The 24603-nt window shown below is 40.1% G+C and overlaps 2 protein-coding genes across 6 annotated transcripts in view; one reads left to right on the top strand and one right to left on the bottom strand.

Moving 5' to 3' along the window:
• LOC145944452 (apoptosis-resistant E3 ubiquitin protein ligase 1) overlaps positions 1-24485 on the top strand; it is an 80923-nt gene extending 56438 nt beyond the window's left edge. For 2 of the 5 annotated variants that reach the window (XM_083052779.1, XM_083052778.1), the window contains 14 exons: positions 18512-18668; positions 19170-19375; positions 19851-20050; positions 20363-20600; positions 20990-21159; positions 21234-21414; positions 21497-21708; positions 21799-22065; positions 22148-22223; positions 22316-22605; positions 22687-22812; positions 23007-23195; positions 23270-23532; positions 23616-24485. In XM_083052779.1, coding sequence (XP_082908905.1) covers positions 18512-18668; positions 19170-19375; positions 19851-20050; positions 20363-20600; positions 20990-21159; positions 21234-21414; positions 21497-21708; positions 21799-22065; positions 22148-22223; positions 22316-22605; positions 22687-22812; positions 23007-23195; positions 23270-23532; positions 23616-23718 — 2678 coding nt within the window. In that variant the 3' untranslated portion in view covers positions 23719-24485. Of the gene's footprint in view, positions 1-6159; positions 6966-15538; positions 15785-18511; positions 18669-19169; positions 19376-19850; positions 20051-20362; positions 20601-20989; positions 21160-21233; positions 21415-21496; positions 21709-21798; positions 22066-22147; positions 22224-22315; positions 22606-22686; positions 22813-23006; positions 23196-23269; positions 23533-23615 lie in introns of those variants that run through there. The other 3 variants (XM_083052782.1, XM_083052781.1, XM_083052783.1) reach the window with 3 other exon arrangements.
• On the bottom strand, positions 16188-18013 carry LOC145944459 (uncharacterized). The gene is made up of 3 exons (XM_083052796.1): positions 17853-18013; positions 17127-17614; positions 16188-16826 (listed from the first exon to the last, which is right to left on the bottom strand). Exons 1-3 carry the CDS (start codon positions 17962-17964, stop codon positions 16476-16478), a joined length of 951 nt encoding a protein of 316 aa, XP_082908922.1. The 5' UTR covers positions 17965-18013; the 3' UTR covers positions 16188-16475.
• Positions 24486-24603: the final 118 nt, after the last annotated feature.

A 24603-nucleotide genomic window follows, 5' to 3' on the forward strand; every position in this document is an offset into this window, starting at 1 on the left:
TAGATATGGACATTATATGGATATGTCGATATCCAGTAGATATCGATTAGATATGTAGCTCTGTGTGGGGAGTAATTTCTGTAATATGTAATGCCTTGAAATAGAATATATGTTACTTCAAGATTGCATCGATAAATTGCGCAAAAATTTACTCGCTACTCTCGTATTTTGCAAATGATGCGTAGGTCTATTATATCTTTGTATTATTGAAGGATATATATGTGCACACGCTTGACACAGATTATCTATATTAGAGCGCAACAATTTATTTTTTTTTTTCTCAACGACTGACTATCTGCGTCGCGTAATTTGCCATTCATTGGTCGCTATTATACAACAAGTAATGCAATAATTTCACGCATCATATTCATATTGAATAATTTAATTGTAACACGCGCGAATTTCTTCAGAATTTTATAAATTATTAATGTAAGGCCTTACACGCATACACAGTAAAATTAATTGAAAAATCTTGAGCACTTTCGCGTGTAGAATTTGCGTAGTAATATAAGACGCATGAAAAGATTGCATTATACATTATTATGGTACATCATGTAATTCACGTTGAAGGATTCACGTAAATCCTGATGATAATATAGCACATACACGCACATTATCCACCGCTATTGATCATACAACGTTATCTCCGTTAAATATTTGACAGTAAGCCCGCTGTAATCTTCTTAAAAAAAATCTTTGGAAAAAATGGTGTTCCATATAAAGGTACAAAAAATTAATATCTCTTTCAAACTATTGTGTCTCGAAAGAAACGTCTCGTATAAAAGTTAGAAAACTTTGAACGTGGCATTTCAAGGTATAAGAGTATCGCTTTCAGAGATTTTCTTCGTTGAATATTTTTTCTGTTAAAATTATACATATGTTTCCTGCTAATTATATACAGTAACGAGATGACTAATTAAAAATAATTGTGATTAATCATATTACTTTCGCGCTATCGCGAATTAATGCGAATTACATTAACTTCGCGTAAAAGAATATAAATGATAATAGAGACAGTTATTATCACGATCGGAACTACGGCGTCTCATTATCGAAAACTTTGTGTGTGACGTAAAGATTTATCGTTTGGCACAAAGTCAATTCACTCTGCGGACAATATTCCGGATACTATCGATTACCCGTAAATTTGATCTGCCTTTACAATGAGCCATAGCTGCTTCTCTCAAAGGAGATCCGACATGTTATATAGAACTCCGTAATATGGATATATATTCGAGGAAGATGAGAGAGACCCTGAGAGAATGAATTTTAAACCTGTACATTTACAGGGAACATTTGCATCGCTTTTTCGGCCGCGCTCTCGGCTCAACGCATTAAAATTCAAGCTTCAAGTTTATGTTATATAGGAAAATAAATTATGCATACAAATAATTTCGAGATGGAAAACTCGCATGTAATCGAATTTATCGCGAATGTTACAATTGTCGTCGCGCAAAGATTAATTTCGTCAGGAAAAAATGTCGTTCGCTGAAATAGAGAACGAAATCTGTTACTGCCGCAACAAAATCTCTCGCTCGTTTCTCTCGATATCGTAAGAGTTATTAATTCTTTCCTGCGACTCCTTTCCCTACGAAGATTTCCTCGCAGCATCCGATATCTGACTATATTGCCAAAGTTCGCGAGTGGCTGTTAGGCGAGGAAGAGGCGCATTCGCGATTCATTAATCTCGGGGGCCACATCTTGCCAGCTCCGAGAATTAATCGCCACGAATCAGCGACAATATACGGATCATCGTCGAGACGCTCGTTTTTCCCTGCAGCTTCCACGCTCTATATCTTTCGTGTCCGGAAGGAGCGCGCTGATAAAGCGATAAATCAACAGCATTGCCCGATCCTTTATCGTTTTGGGGCTGCCAAGAATATCGGCTCTTTCTCTCTCTCTCTCTTTCTCTCTCGTGAGCGTGTATATATATCTCGTTATCGACGGTTTACAAAGGGACGTGTTCGTTCAACCGCGACGTTTTCAATACTGTTCCATCTTGGCGTTGAGTCGACACGTGCGATTTCTTTCGCCGTTTGTCGAAAAATTTATTGCCGAGCAAACGACGCGGAGGAAGGTCGTCCTTGATTCTTCATCGCGCGTTAATCCTTCGCTATAAGGAAATAAGGATGCATCAGTTGCCGCGTATAATCGAGCGAATTAATCTGTCTCGCAGAGACGATAATCGCAAAGATGAGGAGAAAAGAAAAATTTCATTCCAAATACATTTACTCAATGCGCAAGAAATCTTTTTTTTTTATCGTGGAAAGGAAACGATATCGTAACATATAATCCTTCGCTATAAGGAAATAAGGATGCATCAGTTGCCGCGTATAATCGAGCGAATTAATCTGTCTCGCAGAGACGATAATCGCAAAGATGAGGAGAAAAGAAAAATTTCATTCCAAATACATTTACTCAATGCGCAAGAAATCTTTTTTTTTTATCGTGGAAAGGAAACGATATCGTAACATATAATCCTTCGCTATAAGGAAATAAGGATGCATCAGTTGCCGCGTATAATCGAGCGAATTAATCTGTCTCGCAGAGACGATAATCGCAAAGATGAGGAGAAAAGAAAAATTTCATTCCAAATACATTTACTCAATGCGCAAGAAATCTTTTTTTTTTATCGTGGAAAGGAAACGATATCGTAACATATATCGACATATATCGTCCATGTCGATGATTTAGTGCGAGTTATTATATCGAGTTATTATATACTATCGAGAGAAACGGACTACAGTAAAACGTACCGTCCACTAACCGATAAACGCCATTCGCCTAATGGTCCTCTCTCTCTTTCTCTCGATAACCGATAATGGATGTTGCGCCAAATTAATCGACGCGATACTGTCGTCGGATGAACGCGAAAAATATATACGCTTTGCGCGAAATTCCAACTATTAACGTATATCCCGCGACGTATCGCGCGAATAGAGATATCGGCTATAGTTCGCCTTGCAATTTAAGCTATAGCTGTTCTTGACATGTGCATATAGACATAGTTAAATGGCTAAAGTTGTCGATAACAAAGGGTTTAACTAGGTACGGGTCGTTTGTTGGCGCGTCTCTCTCTCTCTCTCCGTATAATTTGACAAACATTTCTCGTGTTCTCACGTTCAGCGCCTTAAAGCCTGAAATACACTTGAGAGGGGAGACTCCTTCGGTGGCTCTTGGCTGCGAAGCGAAAGAAATCTAGAGCACCGAAAGTCATCTAGGTTCTCTGGTTAGCGAGTGGCGACGAAGCCTTGAAAATGAATAATGAATGATACACGCGGCATTCGGATCCGCATCGATCCGCAACCGGGGAGTGGATGTCGTCGGACATGCACGACTATTCATTTCGACCGCTTTCAACAATTGATGGCGGGGAAGGTATGTTTACAGGCTCTTCGGATGCGTTCGTTGAAGCGGATAGCTCGATTTGCGGCAACGAGAAAATTCGAGAGAAATCGAAGAACTTTTAAAAGCCAATTACCGCGGTAATTTAATCGTCGTGTTCTAGTTCGGAGTTAAAAGTCAAAAGTTGTAAATGACGACATGTATACCGCTGGATAGAAAAATATGCTAATGCAGCGAGAAAAATTAATAATTCTGTCGTGTTACGAAAAAATTGAAAATTGGCTGTTTTTAATCTTGCTGTCAAATAGCTTTTTAATTAAGCTCGGGTAATTAGCTCGAACGTCGAGACGGCGGTTTGCGTTGCATTAACTACATCGAGACAATCGGACATTTGTATGCCGCTCATGTCAGACATTTATATGCTGATGTAGCGTCGCCATCGTCGAAAATTATTTGCATCATTCAACAGTGGAGGAATTTTTTTATTCTTTTAATAGATAATTTTTCGTCGCTACTTGACGAGGAACAGGTTGTAATTATCGGAAAAAAATACAAGTCCAATTTTTAGCAGCGAATTGGTCCGATACCAATATCGCAATCTGCTCGAGCAATGTTCCTTTAGGCTGCTCCTACACTATATATATATGACATCGGAACCATACGTTCTTATCGACCTCGACGAAATTACAGTCTCCGTCGTTTTCCGGACGCGAAATGTCAGCGGAATTACTAGTCTCTCTCGGACTCGTCGAGGCGCGGACATGCTGCAATCAGGTTATTTCGAAGTCTCGATATTAAAATGGAAATTGTCGGAAAGTTTGAATCGCGGGAGAAAATCTCAAGAGATTTAAAGGAAATAAAAATGAGAATTAACAGGATATCCTGAATTTTTATATCGTTTTTATTTCAGTTATGATAATTTAATGTTTTGCTTAAAATATTATTAAACTTATAAATATATATGTGATAAAATATATATCTTTTTTTGACGTGTATACATTTATATTTATTCGCTTATAATTTTATCAGAATGATAAGCCTTTTTCTATATTTTAAATATATTTTATCTCTCTCTCTCTCTCTCTCTTTACTCTCTGATATTCTCTAAATCCAATTTTGAAAATCGGGACGAGTTAAGTCAATCGAATATAATTTATATTGGAAAAGATAAGATTTCTGCTATGTAAGAAGCTTCCATCTTTTTGAGTTTTATTCGAGATGATTTCCTTCACCTATTTCTATATACTCTTCTTGGCAAGGGAAATCGAATTTTTTTATTATATAGACACATTACTGTATCGCGTGTGTCTTGTATCGTCTCAAATTTCGATTTGCCCATTTTATGCCCATTTTATACAATTACAAGTTGGCAACCGAGATTCACAGCGAACTCGCGGCGTTCTACTTAGCGGGAGTCCTTTTTGTTTTCTGCAAGAAGCGAAATGCATCTCCGTACCTGGCATTAAAGTTCTCTCTCGTCGAGTATCTTATCGTGCGATGCAAAAGAAATTGACGTGAGAGAGAGAGAGAGAGTATCGAGGAAGTTAATAGCGTAATGAGACATAGCTTTCAAGTAATTAACATTAAGTTTCCAGGGTTGAAGTTCTACTTCGTTTTTGTCTCCCTTCATATATACCGTGAAAATTTATAAAGAAACAATTGCGCGGCGAAATGATTCTCGTATTATACGAAATGCGAGGAAATAACTCTAGAGTAGTTTGAAAATTTCATCTCGTCGCGCGATGAAGAGATCCCTTTAAATAAAAATTCGAAAAAGATCGACGTCTGCGCATTTCTATCGAATTTATTTTATACAAATAGATTCATCCGCGGCTCTTTCGCCGAGATGTTATTGAAATATCTCCTTGCGAGGGATGAGAATGAAACTCGTGTGACGTACATTCCGCTTGGCAATGCTCTCCGACAATTGTTCGATTTTCGCGAATGTCTATTCCAATCCAGTCACGTGCTTCAACAATGCTCTCGCATCACTCGGCGTATCCTCGTATAGAATTTAGCTTTCTTTTCGGAGCGTTTCGTGACATTTACGTGACGACTCTCGCGTCTCTTTATATATTGCTGGTTTTGCAAAGTGCATCGTTCATTACGATCTAAAATGTGTACGATAGAGATTGACGAGATTGAATTTTCAACGATAAGAAATAACATCTGACATTGTGTCTAGGAATAATTTTGTTAAGAAGAGAGTGTCTCGGTAAATGTCTCCTTATATTCAAGATACGAGAAAATATTCCACGAAATAATCGACTAAACTTTTCCAGCGTGTTTGACAACTCATTCTGCACTGCAAGGTCATGCAGTGTCTGCGTACGTGATATTCGCTATTGCATACAAAGCAGTGTATTCGACCTCATGAAAAGTATATGTCCTGTGTAGTCAGACTTTCCTCTTTCGCGGTTTTATTTCCCAAAATTTCGCTCTTTCATCTTCTTTTTTTTTACCAGACCATCGATTTCCCGGATACTGACGCGCGCCGTTACAGCCAGAGTACGTATACACGCATCGGGCGCGCTTTACAATCGGGAACACGTTGCGGTACGGGGATGGATGATGCGGGTCGCGGGGATGGCGTGGCCATGGCGTGGCGACGCCTCGAAGACGGGGGCACGGCCGCGCTCAAAAGGCGACATGAGTAGGTCGACGGCGTGATACCCCCGTCGGAGGGTAACGAGAGATAGGGTGAGAGAGAGAGAAAAGGGTGGCGTGGTCCTCTCGCGCTTGCTCGTGGTGGGGTCGGCGCGGCGCGGAGGGTCGACTCCGGCCGCGTAATCGCATCGCATGCAGTGGCCTGGCGTGAGTCCGCGCGAGCGCGTCGCATCCGGAGCGGAGTCGTGCTTTTTATCCGATCGTCTATCGGAGGATCGCATTTTTCGAAGGGATCGAATCTCTCGAACCCGAGATTTGGCGCGTCGCGTCTTTGTCGCGGTCCCTCTTCCCGCACTTTTCGCGTCTTCTTTTTCTTCTTCTTTTCGTCGTCCTCTCTTTCTCGTTCTCTCTCTCTTTACGCGTTTACGCACGCGGGGCATTATGCTCGCGGTCGACGAGCGCGTTCGCGATAGAAACGGCGTCCTTGTCAACAGAGAGGCTGCGAGCGAGTCCCGATCAGCTGATCGCGCGGAAAGCCTTTGACACGCCGGTGGTCAATCCGACCCTTAACACAACACCACCACCACCGTCATCAGCGGAATCCAGTCGATCGTAGGAACGACCCGTGTTTCCGGAAGGTGCACATCCTCGTCCCTACCTTTCTCCCCTTTCCGATTTTCAGAGTCTCGTACGCCTTGCTCCGACCTAAATCCCGTAGATCTCGTGCTTGTCGCGGATCACCCCCTTCGCGTTTCCCTTCCCTCGCGTGAACCGTTCTCGAGTCATAAGCTCGCGAGCGATTAAATCTCAGATTCCGATCGTAATCTTCTAAGTGCGACTCTGCTCGGCGTGATTTCTTTTTATTCCTCTTGACTTTCTCTCTCTCCCCCCGTCTTCCTCTCCGGAATCCTCTCCTTCTCTTTTTCGCGCCGTCAGAGATCTCGAGTAAGTACTCGAAGTAGAATTCGAGAGTTCTCAGGAAAGAGAGATGGAAGCCGCCGTCGGTTTAAACCGTAAGTTTACCACTGCGCCCGCTACATCCGTTCGTACCAAACAGCGGACGCGCACATCACGTATACGCTTGTATACAAATACTATCGAGTATATCGCTAAACTTGCATATCACTCGCCATAAATATCATCGGAGCTTAATCTCGGAGAAGACACGTCGCTCTTCGTTGAAACATCACATTCATTTTCAGTAAATCACTTCACTGTTCGCACTTTCGTAACGATTATTGCCGAAGAACAAAATCCAATTTACTCCTTCGTCCTTTTTGTTTTAATTTATGATATTATTTATTCGATTTATATTATTAAATCTTTCAACGCACTTTTTATAGTACGAAATTAAGGAATCGATATAGAAAAGATAAATTCACTTTGGTCAATTAACATTTCTTTCGACAAAATAAGATTGCATCTTTCTTTTTCCTCGATATAAGAAAGGGTGACGTCCGTTTTCTTAAGATTTTTTAAAAATTGTTTTCGCCATTAGATATATAGGGTGCTTTATGATGCGTTTAAGGGAATACGCCCTTAATTCTGTACCGATCTCGGAGCATAAAAATTGAGCGCTTTTTTCTTCGACGGGAGGAGAGGAGCGTGTATAAAATCCCATTACAATCCAAGAAGATGGTTAATTCATTTCCGTTTCCGACGGATTTAGAGCGCATTCGGGTCACGACGAAAGTTCCCGAACTGTGAGATAATGCAATCGCGACGGTGGTTTCTCTTCGCCAAAGTTTTCGCGAATTTGAATCTCTCCCCGTGCTAGAGATTCGATACCGATGATCGGGCGGCACCGACGATGGCGGATCTACGCACGACTGGGTCCGAAACTTTGTTAGGAAGAGGGGCAAGGGGTGAGATAAGAGAGGGAGAGAGAGATTTTCAGATTACGAAGGACTTTGTCGTCCAACTTTGGAAGTCCATCTCTTTTCAAGTCGAAGATAAATATGTCAGAGAAAGAAAAACATTGTTCCGCGCGACGCTTTGCGGCCGATGCAGTTTTCGTTTCGGAGAAAACTTGATTTTATCAATTCGAATGCAGCGGAAATGGTTCGCCACTCCTATACTCTTAATCCTCGATTATTCGGCAATCGGCAATATATATAAAATGCTGTCTCTCTTTCTCTTTCTTTTTTTTATTAAGATTTCGCGCTATTTTTCCCAAGTTTTTCTACGACTTCATACGCTAACTCTTGATCCTAGAAATGCCACGTTACGCTTTCGTACGCGAGGGTGTCATCCGATAGTACATAACTCTTGCGCGATTATTGTAAAATTGATGCTGCAACGGCATGAATGTTAACAATTTTAATTGCCTGGGTAATTCTGCTAATGAAATAATACGGAGTGAAAATTTAACACAAACATATGTCCGGTGCACACAGTTGTAACGATAATTGGCGGTGAATCTGCTACGCCTTCGCAGTCGCTATTACTCGTTAACTTGCAACACACATGCTATTAATTACGATGATAATTATTGTTATTTTCGGGATGTAAATTAGCTTACTAAAAATGGAAGCGATATATGCATATCCGTTGCAATTGTTGTTACGTCGTTGAGTGGGGACATCCCCCGTCATCTTTCTCATTGTCGGCGCTGTAATTTATGCGGGAGCATCATCTCATTGTAATGCATGCGCTTACATTATACGCGGGTAACGAGCCGAAAGGAAGCTTTCAACAGGCTCGAGAACAAGAGGCTCGCTCGATATAGATTAACGCTTACATTCGCAAATGAACGTACAGGATCGATTCTCCGAAACTCGGCATTGCGGCGAAAAACGTATAATTCGCTCTCTCTCTCTCTCCTTTTTTCTCTTTCTCTCTCTTTCTCGTGCCTCGCGTTATTATCTTGCCACCCTGTTTCTCTATCTGATTCGTTATCTGATTCGAGACGAAGAACGGAAATTGTTTCGAAACGGGGGATTATTTTTCTCCCATCGAAGGAGGAGATCGCAGGGAGGGGTGAAACATTTTACCCCGAGAACTTTTTCAAGCAATTACTTGCGATCGCGCGTCCGAGATAACGTTCGGGATATAGCCGGACTACTAATCCGAACTACGTGACGGCAAATTCGAATTAAGGAATAAGGGATAATACGTTGCCTCACGCGAGATCGATTTTCCGAGGCTTGTTATTGTTACACGCGAGTAACATATGTGGATGAAGGGAAAAGTATCGATCGTCCCCTAGATGACCTCAACCTTCATACTTACCGCGCCGGAAAGCTTTTTCTTTAGGCTACATAAAGAATTTCTGACACTATATGTATATCGGCCCGCAATCTTAATCATCGTAGAAAGGTACGACGCAAAAGCATTAGAGCGAGATCATTATCTGCGCCGCACAAATTTGATGGAAACACGAGAAAATTTATTAAAAAAAGAATTTTTATCGCGATTACTACGAGGGAAATTAAACTCATATCAAAAAACTAATAATTAGTTATTAATGTTAATGGCTAGATACACACACATACACATACACACGTGCTTGGGATAATTTGCTCGTATGAAGCACAAGTATTACTTATTTCTCGATTCAGAAAATTTAAAGACAAAGCTGTTTTTATTACGCGATATTATTACACCGAGAATATTTGTTAATATTTTGCAAAATTGTTTATCGCGTTGGGGATTGAAAATCCGTCGTTTTTTTTTTTTTTTTTCACGCGCTAAACGAGATCGAGATGTCGTTTCCGATTGTCAGACGTTGCAGATAACCCGGTCACGCGATACTCTCGTAAATCCTCCGAAATCCGTAGATTATTTTCGACGAACGCAATCGTACGAATTGCAGGTAGGAATCGCTGGTGGTTGGAATCTCTCCCCGGAGCACCTCGGCGAAATGGCGAAATGGCGCGGAAACGCGGGCGCGGGATAGCCGTTTAAGCGCGGTTGCGGGTTGAAACCAGGCTCCGCCGAGCCTGATTACACAGTACGGGGAATCGCAAATTAAATCCGTTCCGTGGAAGTGCCCGTGTGTGATTTAATGCCACGTTCTTCCTACCGCCAAGTATCCTCCGCCGACGCACGAGCGGCGTTAATTGCCTCGGCGCACGGATAGTTGGAAAGTGCTATCGGCATGAAAATCGCGCAACAAAGTTCCAACGATCGGACGCAGCTGATATCCCGTGGTGAACATCTGCGGGTGCAAGACGCGTGATAGTTTAACGATGTATAAACACGACCCGTTAGATCGTTTTCCGCGATCTCCTTGCGAGAAGAGAGATACGTATATATAAGTGAATGATTATATCATCGAAATATTTGCTCGAAACGCTCGCGCAGAGATATTTGTTTATCCTCTGAATCCTATACGAACTCTCTTTCTCTCTGTTTGCATATTTCTTTTTTACACGTTATTTATGAATGTAAGGAACCGGATTAACGCAAACAAAGCAGAAGACTACCAGTACAGTACGGATTACTGTAAAACGGGCACAGAAGCGCATAGAAAATTATATAGCTTGTGCAACTTGCGGATGTATACCTTTATCCGCTTTCCGATTCGACTTTGAGATAAATGCAGTCGCGGATTTTCAAGAGCGCAGCGAAACGGAATAAAACTGTTTTCAACTCATTGAAATGGAATATCCCGATTTCGATGCGAGTCTCTCTTTCTCTCTCATGAAATTGACTTTTCGCTTATATTAACTTTTCCTCCCCCTTTTCAAAATATCGAATATCGAATATGTTTGAATATACCTCGATCGATGCGAGGAAAGCTCTTCGCTCTCGCGACTTTAGAAGAGATTAAATTGTGTCGTAAAATTTTGTTTTGCTCCGTTACGTTATCTTTACGCCAGATATGTCGGTACATTAACGTTATCTGTTGCCCGGGGGGACACGAGCGGTTTTCTCCTCCGAGGACGCGCATAATTCACCGTCGCGGTAAAAAAAACGCTTGTTTCTCGTTCCGTGGACCAATGTTCGTCGCGAGCACGATTACACACCTGGGAATAAAAGGCGACTAATTGAATGCGGTCGTGTACAGCGAAACTCTGCATTGTGTGTCCTCGCATAATTGCATAACTCGGAGGAGTATCGCGCCTACGCGATAGAGTTTCCAATTAGTTGGAGTAGCCGTGTATAACGGTGCCATCGTCGTTACCGATCCGATGGGGGTCGCGTATCGCAATTAAATGAAAACTGTTGTAATGAGTCGCGAAACACCCCTCGCTAAACACTAGTCGTCTCGCGAATCTTTTGCATTTCATCTGACGCCAAAACAAATGCAGCGATTTCGCGAGGCAAATCAAGTCCGGGGGAAAATAACGAAAGCGTTTTTCTCCCTTTATTGCGGAAACGATTATTTATTAAGCACTAAATATCAAATACCGACGAGATCTGCGTGAACGCCCAGCGCGAAATAAAACTGTGACGTGTACCTATTTTTCTTGTTCATCACGCTCTTGCTAGGATGATATAAATATTAATGAAAGAGATGGAAAGAGTCTGTGTACTCGGGCGCACCCAGATAAACGTATACATATATAACGTTATACATGTATACACTCGGCGCTTTTTTAATTTTATGATTCAGGGAGGGGTTGTGAGACGGAAAATTTATTACTTTATTACATTTTATATGCACGGTGCATTGCCCCGTGTATATATATATAAAAATGTGTAAAATAAAGAGCGATGTCAACAGCACCGCGAGGAGAGAAGAAGTTACTCGCGCATCGCTGAAATTGAATAAATTTATTTAACGATGTCGGCGGAATTAAATACGCCGTAGACACGCTGTCGCGATATGCCGACTGATATCCTGAAGTGTGAAGAATATTTTACTCCCCTCATCGATTTCGGCGGCGTAAATTACGCGGCGAGAAAATGAGGCTCCTCGTAATCAGGCAGTCGCGATCGCGCGTGATGGACAAGAGTTTGGAGCGCGGAAAACGCGCGATCGATCGATCTGCTGCCCTATCTTGGCGCGCACACGGAAACCCCGAGCCTCTCATGCATAACCATGAGCAATATGTGACACACATACGTGTATACGACGCGCCCCGGTTTTCCTCTCCTCCGTCTCTCGCACCCGCGAAAGGATCGTTAGCGCAAAGTACCGACCTACCTACCTACCTACCTACCTACCTACCTACCTACCTACCTACCTAACGTCGGAAGGATATTCGAAAAGGTCAAGAGTTGCCCCGTTTGCACGCTGCCTCTCCCTTTGTTCTAGCGCGGAAGTTATTTTCGCTGGCTCGTACACACTCCGTCGAAGAAAAATACGAGAGATGCTCTCTCGTCGATTGAAAAGTATAGTAGTATAGTTGTAGTCGCTTCGGCGAGATGCGGTCGAGCGAGAGCCTCGCGAGAAACGCATGAATCCTCGCGAATCTTCCAGTGTCTGACACATTTTCCTCTCTTTTTCCATCTGATTATTAATTCTACCTTTATCAGGCATGAATAACGGAATCTTCTAATGACGCACATATATGATTCTCTTTTTATTCCTTTATATCCGATCAAAGACGCGGATTACGATCTTGAGATTATCCTATCGGATTACGAATTAGCGTAGAAGCCAGGAGTTTATCGCGAGTAAGGATTAGCGTTTGAAATATCACGTTGTTCAAGAGAAAAATACCGATGAATCGCGCGATCATATTCCTCGTAAGGAATATAAAATGTTCAGTTTTATAGCCGATACTATCGGACTGCTTTATAGCTCCTGCTAGAGTTTTACGAGGGAAAATTACAGATTCTCGGTAACGAGTATCTGAATAATTCGAAATTTTCGTTGCATCGAGGAAACAAAAGGATTTCAAGGCTTCTCTTTGCCATCTTTTTCTCTTTCACATGTGTTCACGAACATTACGATGTAACATTAAACGTTTAATATACCCCATTGCGATTACAATCTTATTACGTATTGTGAATACTTCGTAAGTATTCACAATACTTGTATCAAGGATCGGAATTTATTTCTAATAGACACGTGGCCAGATCGAGAGCTTTGTATCGCTTTTTACAAGTCACAGGCTCCATGAAAAATTACATTTCTGATTACATTTTTCCCTAGCAATTCTAATTACGTGGAGGGCCGATGTGTATGTGTTATACGTTTTCGCGTTTGATTAATCTTGACAATCGGTTCGTAGCAATTAAATGTCCAGCACGTATAAATGTCCTATTAATATCATCTATAGCTATCAGGATGATGTATCTGATGTATACCTTTGATGTTTGATTAAACACACGCCGGATCGTATTGTACGAATATCGGAAATCGATAAAACCCCATTTTTCATATGGAATATACGTATCGCCATATATTATCATAAAGCATCCATCATCTTGTCAGAGAATCGATAAAATGTGTATTAAATATGAAAACGATAAACGTTCAGAAGTTCGATTCAGCCCTAAAGAGGCTCGAAAAAAGTATACGTCTGTGCGCGCGTGCATATTTGTGTGTATATGTGTATCATTTTGTGTTTTGTATTTTTTTATTCATTTATACAATTTTTTACGGCTGTTTCTACAACTAGCGTTAATAAATTTTCTATGGAAAATGAGATGCGTGAGAAAAATGGGATACGCGATATCTCGCTTTGACCTCGAATAGACTCTCGATCCCTTTTCGAAAATTCGCTTAATTTATACTAATGTATCACCGCATCGTGATTGAATTGGGTGTTCTCGTGCTATCGCGACGCTTAATATTGCACCGTCATGTTTATTAGGTCAATGTGTTGTATGCGTTTGGATTTAATACGAGAACTGGCCAGGCAATTAATTATTTCGATATGAAATTTGATTCAAATCTTCTTCCTTTGATTCTTGAGCCTTCTCGCGTATTCAATCTATCGAATACATTCAAGTACACAGCTCATTTGTATAAAATAATAACAAATTGTATTGAATTATTGAATATGTGCAACGCATTATTAATGTGCTGCGTGTAATAAAATTTGTATTTTAGTTTCTTCCGGTTTATCTGTACTTTGATCCAGTTTGAATTGTGATTACGCTAGATCGAATAAAATTTTCAATTTTCAATTGTACTGTGTACGTACAGGATTGTGAAGTTGAAGCGACGGATCTGTAGAATTAGCCCAATGTTTCACGATGAAACTTTTACACGGCACGCAGTCGACTTTCTAAATTAAACAATAAAACTTTAAGGATTTAAATTTTCGCCAAGTTCGGACAGTCGCTCTTTCTCTCTCGGCCGCTATTCCGTCGATTATTCTTGTTCCATGAATCCGGCTATTTCGCGGCATTACGATGAGCCCTTAATTAAAAACTCAGGATGGTGCACGGCGTGAATTATACGTGCTTTTAGCCAGATTATGCCATAAGTAGGGCGCTAATGTCTAATCCTTCTCCGCGAATATAATGTGTCTATTTAACACGGTGTAACCCTGTATAATATCTTGCCCAATGTAATTTGTAGGAGCAATCGAATGGTCCTCGAATGTTTTTACATGCAACATTGTTGTCTTACTCCAACTTAAAACTCGCGATTGAATTAATTTCGTACAAATTTATCTTTATTTTCCCCTGCTCTCTCTCTCTTTCTCTCGTGTGTATGTAAAACCAATCTCGGCTCAAGTTATCGACATATAAATTGCTGATTAATGTTCATCCATCCTCCACTTCATTGGCTTTGTCTCGATCGCAGCCTACGCACCTCTATTTGCTTTCACCTGCATCCGCGAATTGCCACGAATAATTGAAATTAATTGCGCTTTGCCCCGTCCATTCTTTCGTTCGCAAGCATACCAAGGGGTGGAGGGCGGGGGGCGACCATTGTTCAACGCGAAAGGGTGATTAATGTTTTCCATCGTTGAATTAATTCTCGGCAAAAGCATAAACGCCCTTTGTCTTCACCGACGTAGATTAAGCTCTCCGATCTCTCCTTTTTTTTTGTTTCGCAAAAATGCACGCTGCATCTTTGTACACGTTTCTCGTGATAAAATTTCAGTACTTTATACGTCGTACAAGGGCAGCGCGTACATAATTGAAATAATTAATGACGTTTGTTCGCGCCGTCTAATTCTCGGATGCGTGCTGAGTTTATGTCGTCTTTTTTTAATATTGTACTTTAGAATTTTACAACAAAGATAAATATTATACATAATTTATATAATATATAATTATATTTATATATTATTTATATACACAATATCATTTATATATTACACAATACATTAAAAAGCATACGAAAGAGAATACATAATTTAATTCTTTCCGTCGTGCAATCAAATTCAACTTATATGTGTATTCGAGGGTTAATCGACGTGAGGGTGAATCGTGTAACGTTCGTAGTTGTAGCACAATTCTCGGGAAAACCGGTCATCTTAATGACCTGATTCCCGTTATCTGACACGCGCTCGTTCCTCAGTGTCCCCGAATCATTGTTCAACTGTCGCTCGGCATCGTACAATTCCGGTATTCCGTAAAGTAAGATTGAGCGTTTAGCTGCGCGCATCTTAGAGACACTGCAACCTTATCACTGCACATCCGCGTTTGGTGCACCAACCCTCTTCCCCGAGTATCTATACTCGAAGTGAACTGTGTCTCGTATGAACGATTAAAACGTAATCTTTCAAAGAGATGCGGGAATCGACAACGTCGGGGCGACGACGGTGAGCGAAACCTAACGCGCCGTTAAAGGGTTGCGACGACAAGAGACAGCCAAGAGACGAAAGAGAGCCTCGATAGATAGAGAAAGAGAGAGGAATTATGCCAGACAAAAATCCGGGTCGCCGAAATGGACAACGCGAAAACAAAGATTTCCTCGCCGGCGAGATATCATCCATCGGCATGTCGTTGCGGCCCAGCGGAAGCGCATCCTCCGGTGAGTAACTGCTCTGCGAGGACGAATGTCTGATGCGAATCTCGAGAGGTCATACCGGGGCCTAAATCGTATTTGATACCGTATTGCGTAATTTGCACTGACATATGTATACGCTATAAATATCGCACATCTCGTTATCTGCGCGTATAGATGCTGCAGCGAATTAATCCTCTCCGAAATTATCCTATCTATAGAAATTCATCTCTTTATATATTCTTCATGTTGGCTCTCTACTAATTGAGACAATTTTTTAAATAATCTCTCGGAGAATAAACATAAGCACGCTCGAATTTTTAATGGCTGATTGTTAGGAGAAAGACAGGTTGAAAAATAACTCACACATTTTTCTTGAAAAAATATCTATTTAAATACGCGAAAAATAATATACTTATCTAGAGTAAAGCTTTTAGAAGAAAAGAATATTTATTTTATCTTCAACATTTTTATAGAACAGATCAGTATATGATATTCAGAATTATGATGAATATGTCGGCAAAAACCAATAATCTCTCCGAGATTAAAGACATTTCTGTTATTTTATTTAGCAAATAGCGAAAGATTTTGTTAATGATATATAAAATTGACATCAGAAATTATGTTTATTAGAAATATTAGCGCCTCAAGAATTAACGTAAAGTATTTTATTGCAACATATTTGATTTTTAAGTTTGTAATGTGTCTGCTGCGTGCATTATACGGTTGATTTCGATTCCCTCAACTGTCGTAACAATTTTCTTACAGCGTACCCGTTAGTAGTAACTTCTCTGCCACTTCTGCGATCTTCAGCGACGCAACTCGTGAGCTCGTTTCTCGCGTATATACATTCCTGCGGAACAGATAAGGGAAAGGATTCGGCCGTGGTTAGACCAGTGCGAAGTTGATTGAAGAGATTCAGAATAACGCATTCCTTCATCAAGACTTCGGAATCGGCCACTTTGCCGTCGTCCGCAGCGCAGAGCCACAATATACTGTCCAACCAGTTTTCCTCCCCGCGTTGCTCAGTTTTGTAATTTATCCCCAGGTCTTTTAACCACAACGTCAGCTGTAACATAGGAGAGATTAGATTCGAAATCACCACCGATTTCCTTTGTTACCACGAAATCTGTCACTGATAACGCGACCTGTATGTCAGCATCTCGTTGAATATTTGTAGCAGCAATATTAGATCGAATATATCCCCATTCTTTTTTTTTTTTTTTTTCTTCCAACATTATATTACGCAAATATTTTCCATCCAAGTTTTAAAGCAAATTGCAAAATGTCAACGCGCTTATTCCGCAATAATGCTCGAATACGTGCTCGAACGAATTTTTTTTTTTTACGAAAAAAGTGCAACGCTCACCTTGCCACGGCACTGGAAGGTCAAAGGATTTTCGGAAAAACGAAACTTCTCAATGCCTGCCATGGGTACGAGCTGGACTGGTTCCAGACACGTCAAACGGTTCCCCCTGATGTCGAGTCGTTTGAGGCCTCGCAATTTCTCGAAGACTGTGGAGTCGATCGACACGATGCAATTGTACGAGAGATCCAGTTGTTCCAAAGATCTTAGATCGACGAACCACTGATCCCTCACGGACGTTATGTTATTGTACGACAGGCTGAGCTTCGTCATGTACGTCAGACCGTCGAAGGCGTGGCCGGAAATTTCTCTGATACCGCAGTCGCGCATATTCAGAGATACTAAGCTCTTAGCGTATCTCAGGAACGATCGATCGGGAATATATTCTATCTGCGATTGAAAAATCATCATGTCCCCTACGATCGGTCCGCCGTAAATTATAGCGGTATTTAAGTTGGTCAGATTGGAGCATAGCACACGTTCGTAAAGTCCTATGGATAATTAAATAGTTTAATAATAGCAAAATCACGGGATCAGTCAACCGCGACAATTCTTGCCACTTTATATTTTATGCAAATCGTAAAAAAGCGAAAGTGAAACGAAGGTTTTAGCGTAATTGATGCGCATGGAGTTAAATTAAAAAATAGGAAAGAGAGAGAGAAATTTTTCGTGAAATAGACGGAGATATATAGAGGCGTTGTTCTCTCATCAAATGTCATGTTGCCTCACCATTTTCGTATTTGCCGGTCATACATGACGCGATTGCGACGTCCGTAAACGCGGAGATGCAGGCAAAAACTAGCAAGATACGGCGACACATCTCGAGACGCACGCGGTACATTCCACTCGGGTCTGATCGCTTTTTACGACTGACACTTACTATCCCACTGAAAACGGATGCGAAGGAAGTGAAGTAACTGCAAATTATCGCATTTGACGTTTCCCTTTCCCTCTTGATACCGCGCTATCGGTACACGAATATCTCGGATGCTGCGTTTGTGTATCGCACTGATTATGAAAGTGTCATTAATTAACGATACGTTTTATTATCTAACAGGATACTGTAAAAAATCTCAGAAAAAAACGAAGAAGAAATGGATCATAATTTGTAATAAATCCTATTTATTTATATTTCACACAAGAATCGTAGAAAATATGATGAAAACTACACATACTTATATATAAAATGTCTTGTAACAAAAAGATATTTTTTTTTGTTTCTTTTTGAAAGAAGTTCAAGATTTATATTATATCTTTGCGAGTTCAGAAATGTTTGAATTGTATTTTCTCATTTCTGATGTTCGAATTGTCTCGTTTTTTCGTCTTAAAAATTAAACGTATGTATTAGAGAAGAGAATAATAGATTATTATTTTTCTTTTCTTAACAGGCATCTCGACCCTCGCGAGTTGCGGTGAGGTCGACGCGCTTCCTGAGCTTCCGGCTCAGGATGAAGAACGTCTGCAACGCGCCGCGCGTCTGCTGCAACAGAGGCTGGTGCTACGTCAATGGTTGACGGATCATGGCCTACACAATTATTATCAAAAGTAAGAGAAATTAGCACAAGTATAAAATAGCCCAATAACAGATAAATATTAATGCGTTAATCTTAATAATATTAATTATATGTAGCAATAGTTGACAGAACTGTTGAGAAACTATTTAAAAAATTAGCGAATAAGTTTAATTAATTTGTTACAAATAGTTGATAATTATTATTTAGACTCTTGAGTTCAACAACATAAATTTTAATCGATACAAAAAATTTACATGTCTAAATTTATTTTATTACACCGCAGAACATTCTAAATAATATAATTATCAACCATTCAAATTAATTAAACGTATTCGATAGCTTTGAAAAAGGATTTCTCAATATTTCTGTTAATTACCGTCACATTAGAGTCTTAGAAAACTTTTTCTTCCATAAAATCTTTTTAGTTGTGTCTCTTATCCGCTAAAATAAACGGGCTTTCTTTAAGAGACCTACGGAAGTATGCCTTGCCAGGTAAATGTCGAGCGTATACTTTGAAGATGTACTTTGTCAGGTTGAATCAGATGGAGGTGATGTCTCTGGAGGATGTGTACTGGGTGGAGGACAATGCGGCACGAGCAGCCCTTGGCAAGGATCTACCGCGGTGGATCCAGGCCAGGCAGACATTGCCTACTTCAAAGGAAGATTTAGAAACTCTAAAAGCGGATCTGTGGAGTGCCGTCGTGAAGAACAGTCAACATCAGGACGCTTGGACATGGGGTACTAAGTTTATGTAGCACCATTTTCTCTCTATTTCGGTGAAACGAAATCCTTCCTCCGGAACGAGAATTCATTGTCGTATGCCTCGTGAATTTCCCGCAATATAGTGACAATTTGAGAATGGAAATTTTAACGGAAATAATCGTGATCTCTATGCTATCTTTGCGCGTCATAAAATATGAAGCACAATACAAATTTTATTACTGAGAAATTAATAACAATAATACAAAATTGACGAATAAATTAAACAATTACTAATAAAATTATTATTATTAATTAGCGATGTCATTCGATCACGAATTAAAACAGCATACGCTGAAAGAGAAAGCATTAAAACAAGATGCATTCAATATTTCATTATTTTTTGTTAATCCTTTTTGTTAATCCTTTTCTTTGAACGTTTTACACGCGTTTGAAAGGAGAGACCATTGATTAAACATGCAAAGCTAACAAATAACTTGTTATATTCATTCAGGCGGTATGCTGGTAGTTTCCGTGTCGGTGGCAGGGCTGGTTACCCTGGCTGCTATGACGCAGCCCGCTCTGGCACCCGAAGCGAAACATTCTCTTCTGCAGTATGTCACAGGAAAATATTTATTGCCGAGTAACTGCCGCGTTCATTTCGAGTGGGAAGAGCCTCAGCTGGTCGGCGAAACGATGACTTTTACTGTAAAAGTGAGTAAAGCGCGACTGCCGCCGCACGTGGATATTTACATTCGAGAGAAATAATCCCCGCACTAAAACGAAACACATTCATAGAAAAAAAAGACAATTATCTTAATGACGACTAGAAAAAGGTACTATTATAGGGTTTCAAGGGTTGATAAACAGTTAAATACAACAATTTTTATTTGAAAATTAAATTCAATGAAGCAGATCACGCATGATGAACAGTTAAAAATAATATTTTGATTCGTCTATATGTTTTGAGTTATATAATTTTGCTAAATACCTATATCGGTTACATAAGAATATTTGTTTGCTCAGTTTTATCAGCGCAACGGTCAGCCGTATCCGATATGCGACAAGGATAATTTGATCGTGGAGGTGACGGAAGATACGCGTAGGGTGGCTACGTTAACAGAACTGGGAGGCACCGACCCCTTAGCTGCGAATACTGCAGTAGTCAAGTTTACTGTCCGCCATGCGGGACAATATCGAATAGCTGTACTTATCGGATCGTGTCATGTTCATGGCAGCCCGTTTCTTAAGAATTTCCTCCCCGGTGCGTATGCTCGATGCATGTAAAATAAAGTCGATACAAATTTAATATGTCGATACATCGTAAAATACGTAAAATTGAACAATGCAAAAATACTTTACGATCAGTTTAATAACACATATAAATAAAAATATATATAATATTAAAAGATCGATGATTTTTTTCATTATATGATTGAGAATTCTCTTTGAGAAATTAATCAATTTTATTTTTTTATTCAGTCTCAAGTAGTCTTTACAGATTTGTAGTTTTATAACAAAGATATTTAAGATTCGAAATTGAAAATTTCACAGCAAATGTATGATTATCTCTTGATATTTTGATTAAGTAAAAATCAAATTTTTTGCTCGAAGAATTTGTAGATTATTTATATCGCGAAATATATGATTTAGGCCCTCCAGATCCAAATAAGACGGTCTTTGTACGTCAAAGTTCTACGGTCGTTTGTACAGCCGGGATAGCGCATTCGATGACAATAGAACCACGCGACGAATATGACAATCTGTGCATATTTGGGCCCAGGGATCAGCCTACCGAAGGCTATAATATTAATATTACTCAGGTAAATCGGGAAAATAAATTGCGAAAAAAATCTTAATCTTATCATTGTCTAATTTGAATTTGCATCCACTGTAGATTGGTAGTATAGGAGATAAAGAATCGATGGTAGACTGTAGTATTCAGCTCGATTACGATTCTCCAAATCAAAGAATTCGTTTGAAAGTAAGCTTTCCGAAAGGCGGATGCTATCACGCGACTGTCAGTTTAGCGGGGTTGCAGTTGCATAATGGAGACTTTGATATCATTGTACTCGAGAGTATGTAAAAAATACGATTTACATCGGACATTTTTCCTACTAGTATAAATCATGTGTATAACGCTTCTCTTCTTATTATTAGGTTCTGTCGCGAGAATGGTGCACAATAACGTAGCGTCCAAGGATCCTGATATTTGTTACGTCGCGAAGCTGCTGGGGATGCAAGGGGAGAGGTTTTCCAAACCGAAGAAAGTTTTCTGCTTTATCTCGCCTAAACAACTTACAATTAAGGAATATCTATTAAAATTTATTCCAAAAAGACTCGTAACATTTAGACTGTGTCCTTCGACTAAGGTATGTAACATGTATTATTAGAAATAATTATGTGCATGCGCGTCGTGTATTTTTCTGTCGCGGGTTTCTTATTTTTCAATTGCTTTGTAGTTCCATTTTGAAAATTCTACTAATCAGCACGAGGGCTATTATCCATTCTCGATAGACGACGGATGTCAACCACCCGTTGAATTAATATCTCTGTACCGCGACATAATAGCCGCCACATTCACTTTGTTTCTTTTGAAAAACATCGGCGGCAGTGAGACGTTCGCCGATAAACAAGACTTTTTCTATCACGAGGTCCGCAAGCATCATCAGAAGCACTATCACGAAAAACTGTCGATGAAAGTGCAGCGCGATAAGCTTTTAGAATCGGTAAATATAAATATAACTTATGTTAACTCTCTCTTTTTATAAGAGAGCATAAGAATGAATATTGACATTTTCCTTTTTAAAGTCTATGAAAGCCAATAAAGGATTTTCCGTGAGCGATTGGTGCCGAAATTTTGAAATCACTTTCCAAGGCGAGCAAGGTAGGGGTTTGATATTTGCGTTTCGGGAATTTTTATAAAGATCGATTTTAGATAAAATCGATAGATCTAAGAATTGTTATCTCATACACCAGGCGTTGATTGGGGCGGCGTGCGACGCGAATGGTTCGAATTGATATGCGCGAATCTGTTCGATTCGGGAAACGGATTGTTCGCGTCATTTGGAGAATCGCAACAGGCATTGGTGCATCCAAATCCGAAACGGCCGCCGCAGCTTAAATTGAAGCACTACGAGTTCGCCGGACGTATTGTGGGCAAGTGTCTTTACGAGTCGGCGCTCGGCGGCTCCTATCGTCAATTGGTGCGAGCGCGATTCACCAGATCATTCCTGGCGCAGATTATAGGACTTAGAGTACATTACAAGGTAAAGTGTAGGGCTCACATCTCTATAAAAAATTGAGAAAATACAAATTAACAAATGTATATTTCTTTTCATGGACGCTAGTACTTTGAACAAGACGATCCTGATTTATATTTAAGTAAAGTAAAGTACATTCTCGAGAATGATGTTGAGGAAATGGAATTATACTTTGTTGAAGAGGAATACGATAAGGACGGCCAATTGTTGAAGGTAAACGTTTTCATCTCGCGATTCTCGGCAGACTCTCGTTCGGCACTCATTCGAGAATCCGTAATAATATTGCTTTTATATTTATTGCAAAAAACAAACAAATAATAAAATATGTATAAATAAAAATAATATTTATAAAGGAAAGAGATTTAAATCTCAAAATTTATTATATAAATATATTATGTTTTGCACAGGTGGCAGAATTAATTCCTGGTGGTAGCAAGATCCGAGTGACCAATGATACAAAGCTTCGTTATCTGGACGCACTCGCTCAGCACCGGCTTGCCAGCTCCATTCGCAACGAAGTCGATCATTTCTTGCGCGGCCTTAACGAATTGATTCCCGATAACCTTTTAGGAATATTCGACGAAAACGAATTGGAGGTACGTAAAATATCCGCTGGACACAATTTGTCTTCCGAAAGTACCTAGTGACTACTCTCTATTTTCTTTTGCAGTTATTGTTATGCGGAACCGGCGAATATAGCGTGGCGGATTTGCGCGCGCATCACATAGCTAACGGAAGTTCTCCGGAGTTTCTTCGAGTACTCGACTGGTTCTGGACGGCGGTGAGCAATTTTACGCAGGAGGAGATGGCGCGGTTACTCCAGTTCACCACGGGCTGCTCGCAATTGCCACCCGGTGGATTTCAACAATTGAGTCCGCGTTTCCAGATCACGGCTGCACCAACGTTCGCTAACTTACCCACGGCACATACCTGGTACGTTTTATTCCGAGAATATTTTGTCGGGACATGAATACTCTTTCGATGTTATTAATTTGACATTAATATAATTTTTTCAGCTTTAATCAACTTTGCTTACCTGACTACGAGTGCTACGATCATTTCGAACGAGCATTATTATTGGCCATCAGCGAGGGTACCGAAGGTTTCGGCATGATTTAAGAATCCAGGAATTCGCTAATTTCTAGTCGACTCTAATTAGAACGGCACTGTGTGTTAATTAAATCAACAATTATGTACTCATCTTTCCTCTGATGATGATAAAAAAATTACGCATCCTCTCTCGCGAAATATAGATCCTATCATATGAGTTTGTCCCCTTAATAACTTCCTGCCGTCGATGAAGAGATCGGGAAGAGAGGATAACTTTATCGCACATTTTGTATACATAGATGATTAGAGAGAACTCTTTTTAGAATTATCCTTCTTTTATTTTACGCCGAAGACTATCAGGAACAATATAATCTTCCGACAAGTGTGGAGAATGCAATTTCTACTGAGCCGTGGCGACATTTTTATAAAGTGGAAGATATCCCGAGCAAGAGCAATGTTACCTCAACATCACAATTGCTCAATATTATTGTATCGAGATGTAGCGTAGCCGTATAACAATAGGTTTTGCGTTATGTGAACGTAAAGACAAATTACATTAATACGTTTTTCGAATGACGATGTAGTTGAAGTCGCTGTAAACGACATACGATAGAGCAAATCAAAATGTGCATAGATGACGTTTTCTTTCTTCGCAGATAAGTATTATGTGTAAGGAGAGAACGCATTTGACGAAGGGATCCTTGTAGCAGTATATAACGTTCCATTTATCAGTCTTTTTTTTTTTTGCCAACACATTCTTGTCGAACGACGCACAGTATTGTAATTTTAAGACGATTTAAAAACAATGCTAATACATTGAAGCTTTGTGCCTAGCAGTTTTTTACTTCTTTCGTTTTATCCCACTCACATAATTACAGCACAGCAATTATATACGGTACTTCCAACGTCAAAGATGACGGATAACGTAAGCTAATTAGCGTGTACGTCCTGTAC

Source organism: Prenolepis imparis, unplaced genomic scaffold, assembly GCF_030444845.1.
Source record: "Prenolepis imparis isolate NDT839.2.m4 unplaced genomic scaffold, iyPreImpa1.0 SCAF_13, whole genome shotgun sequence".
Lineage (NCBI taxonomy): Eukaryota > Metazoa > Arthropoda > Insecta > Hymenoptera > Formicidae > Prenolepis > Prenolepis imparis.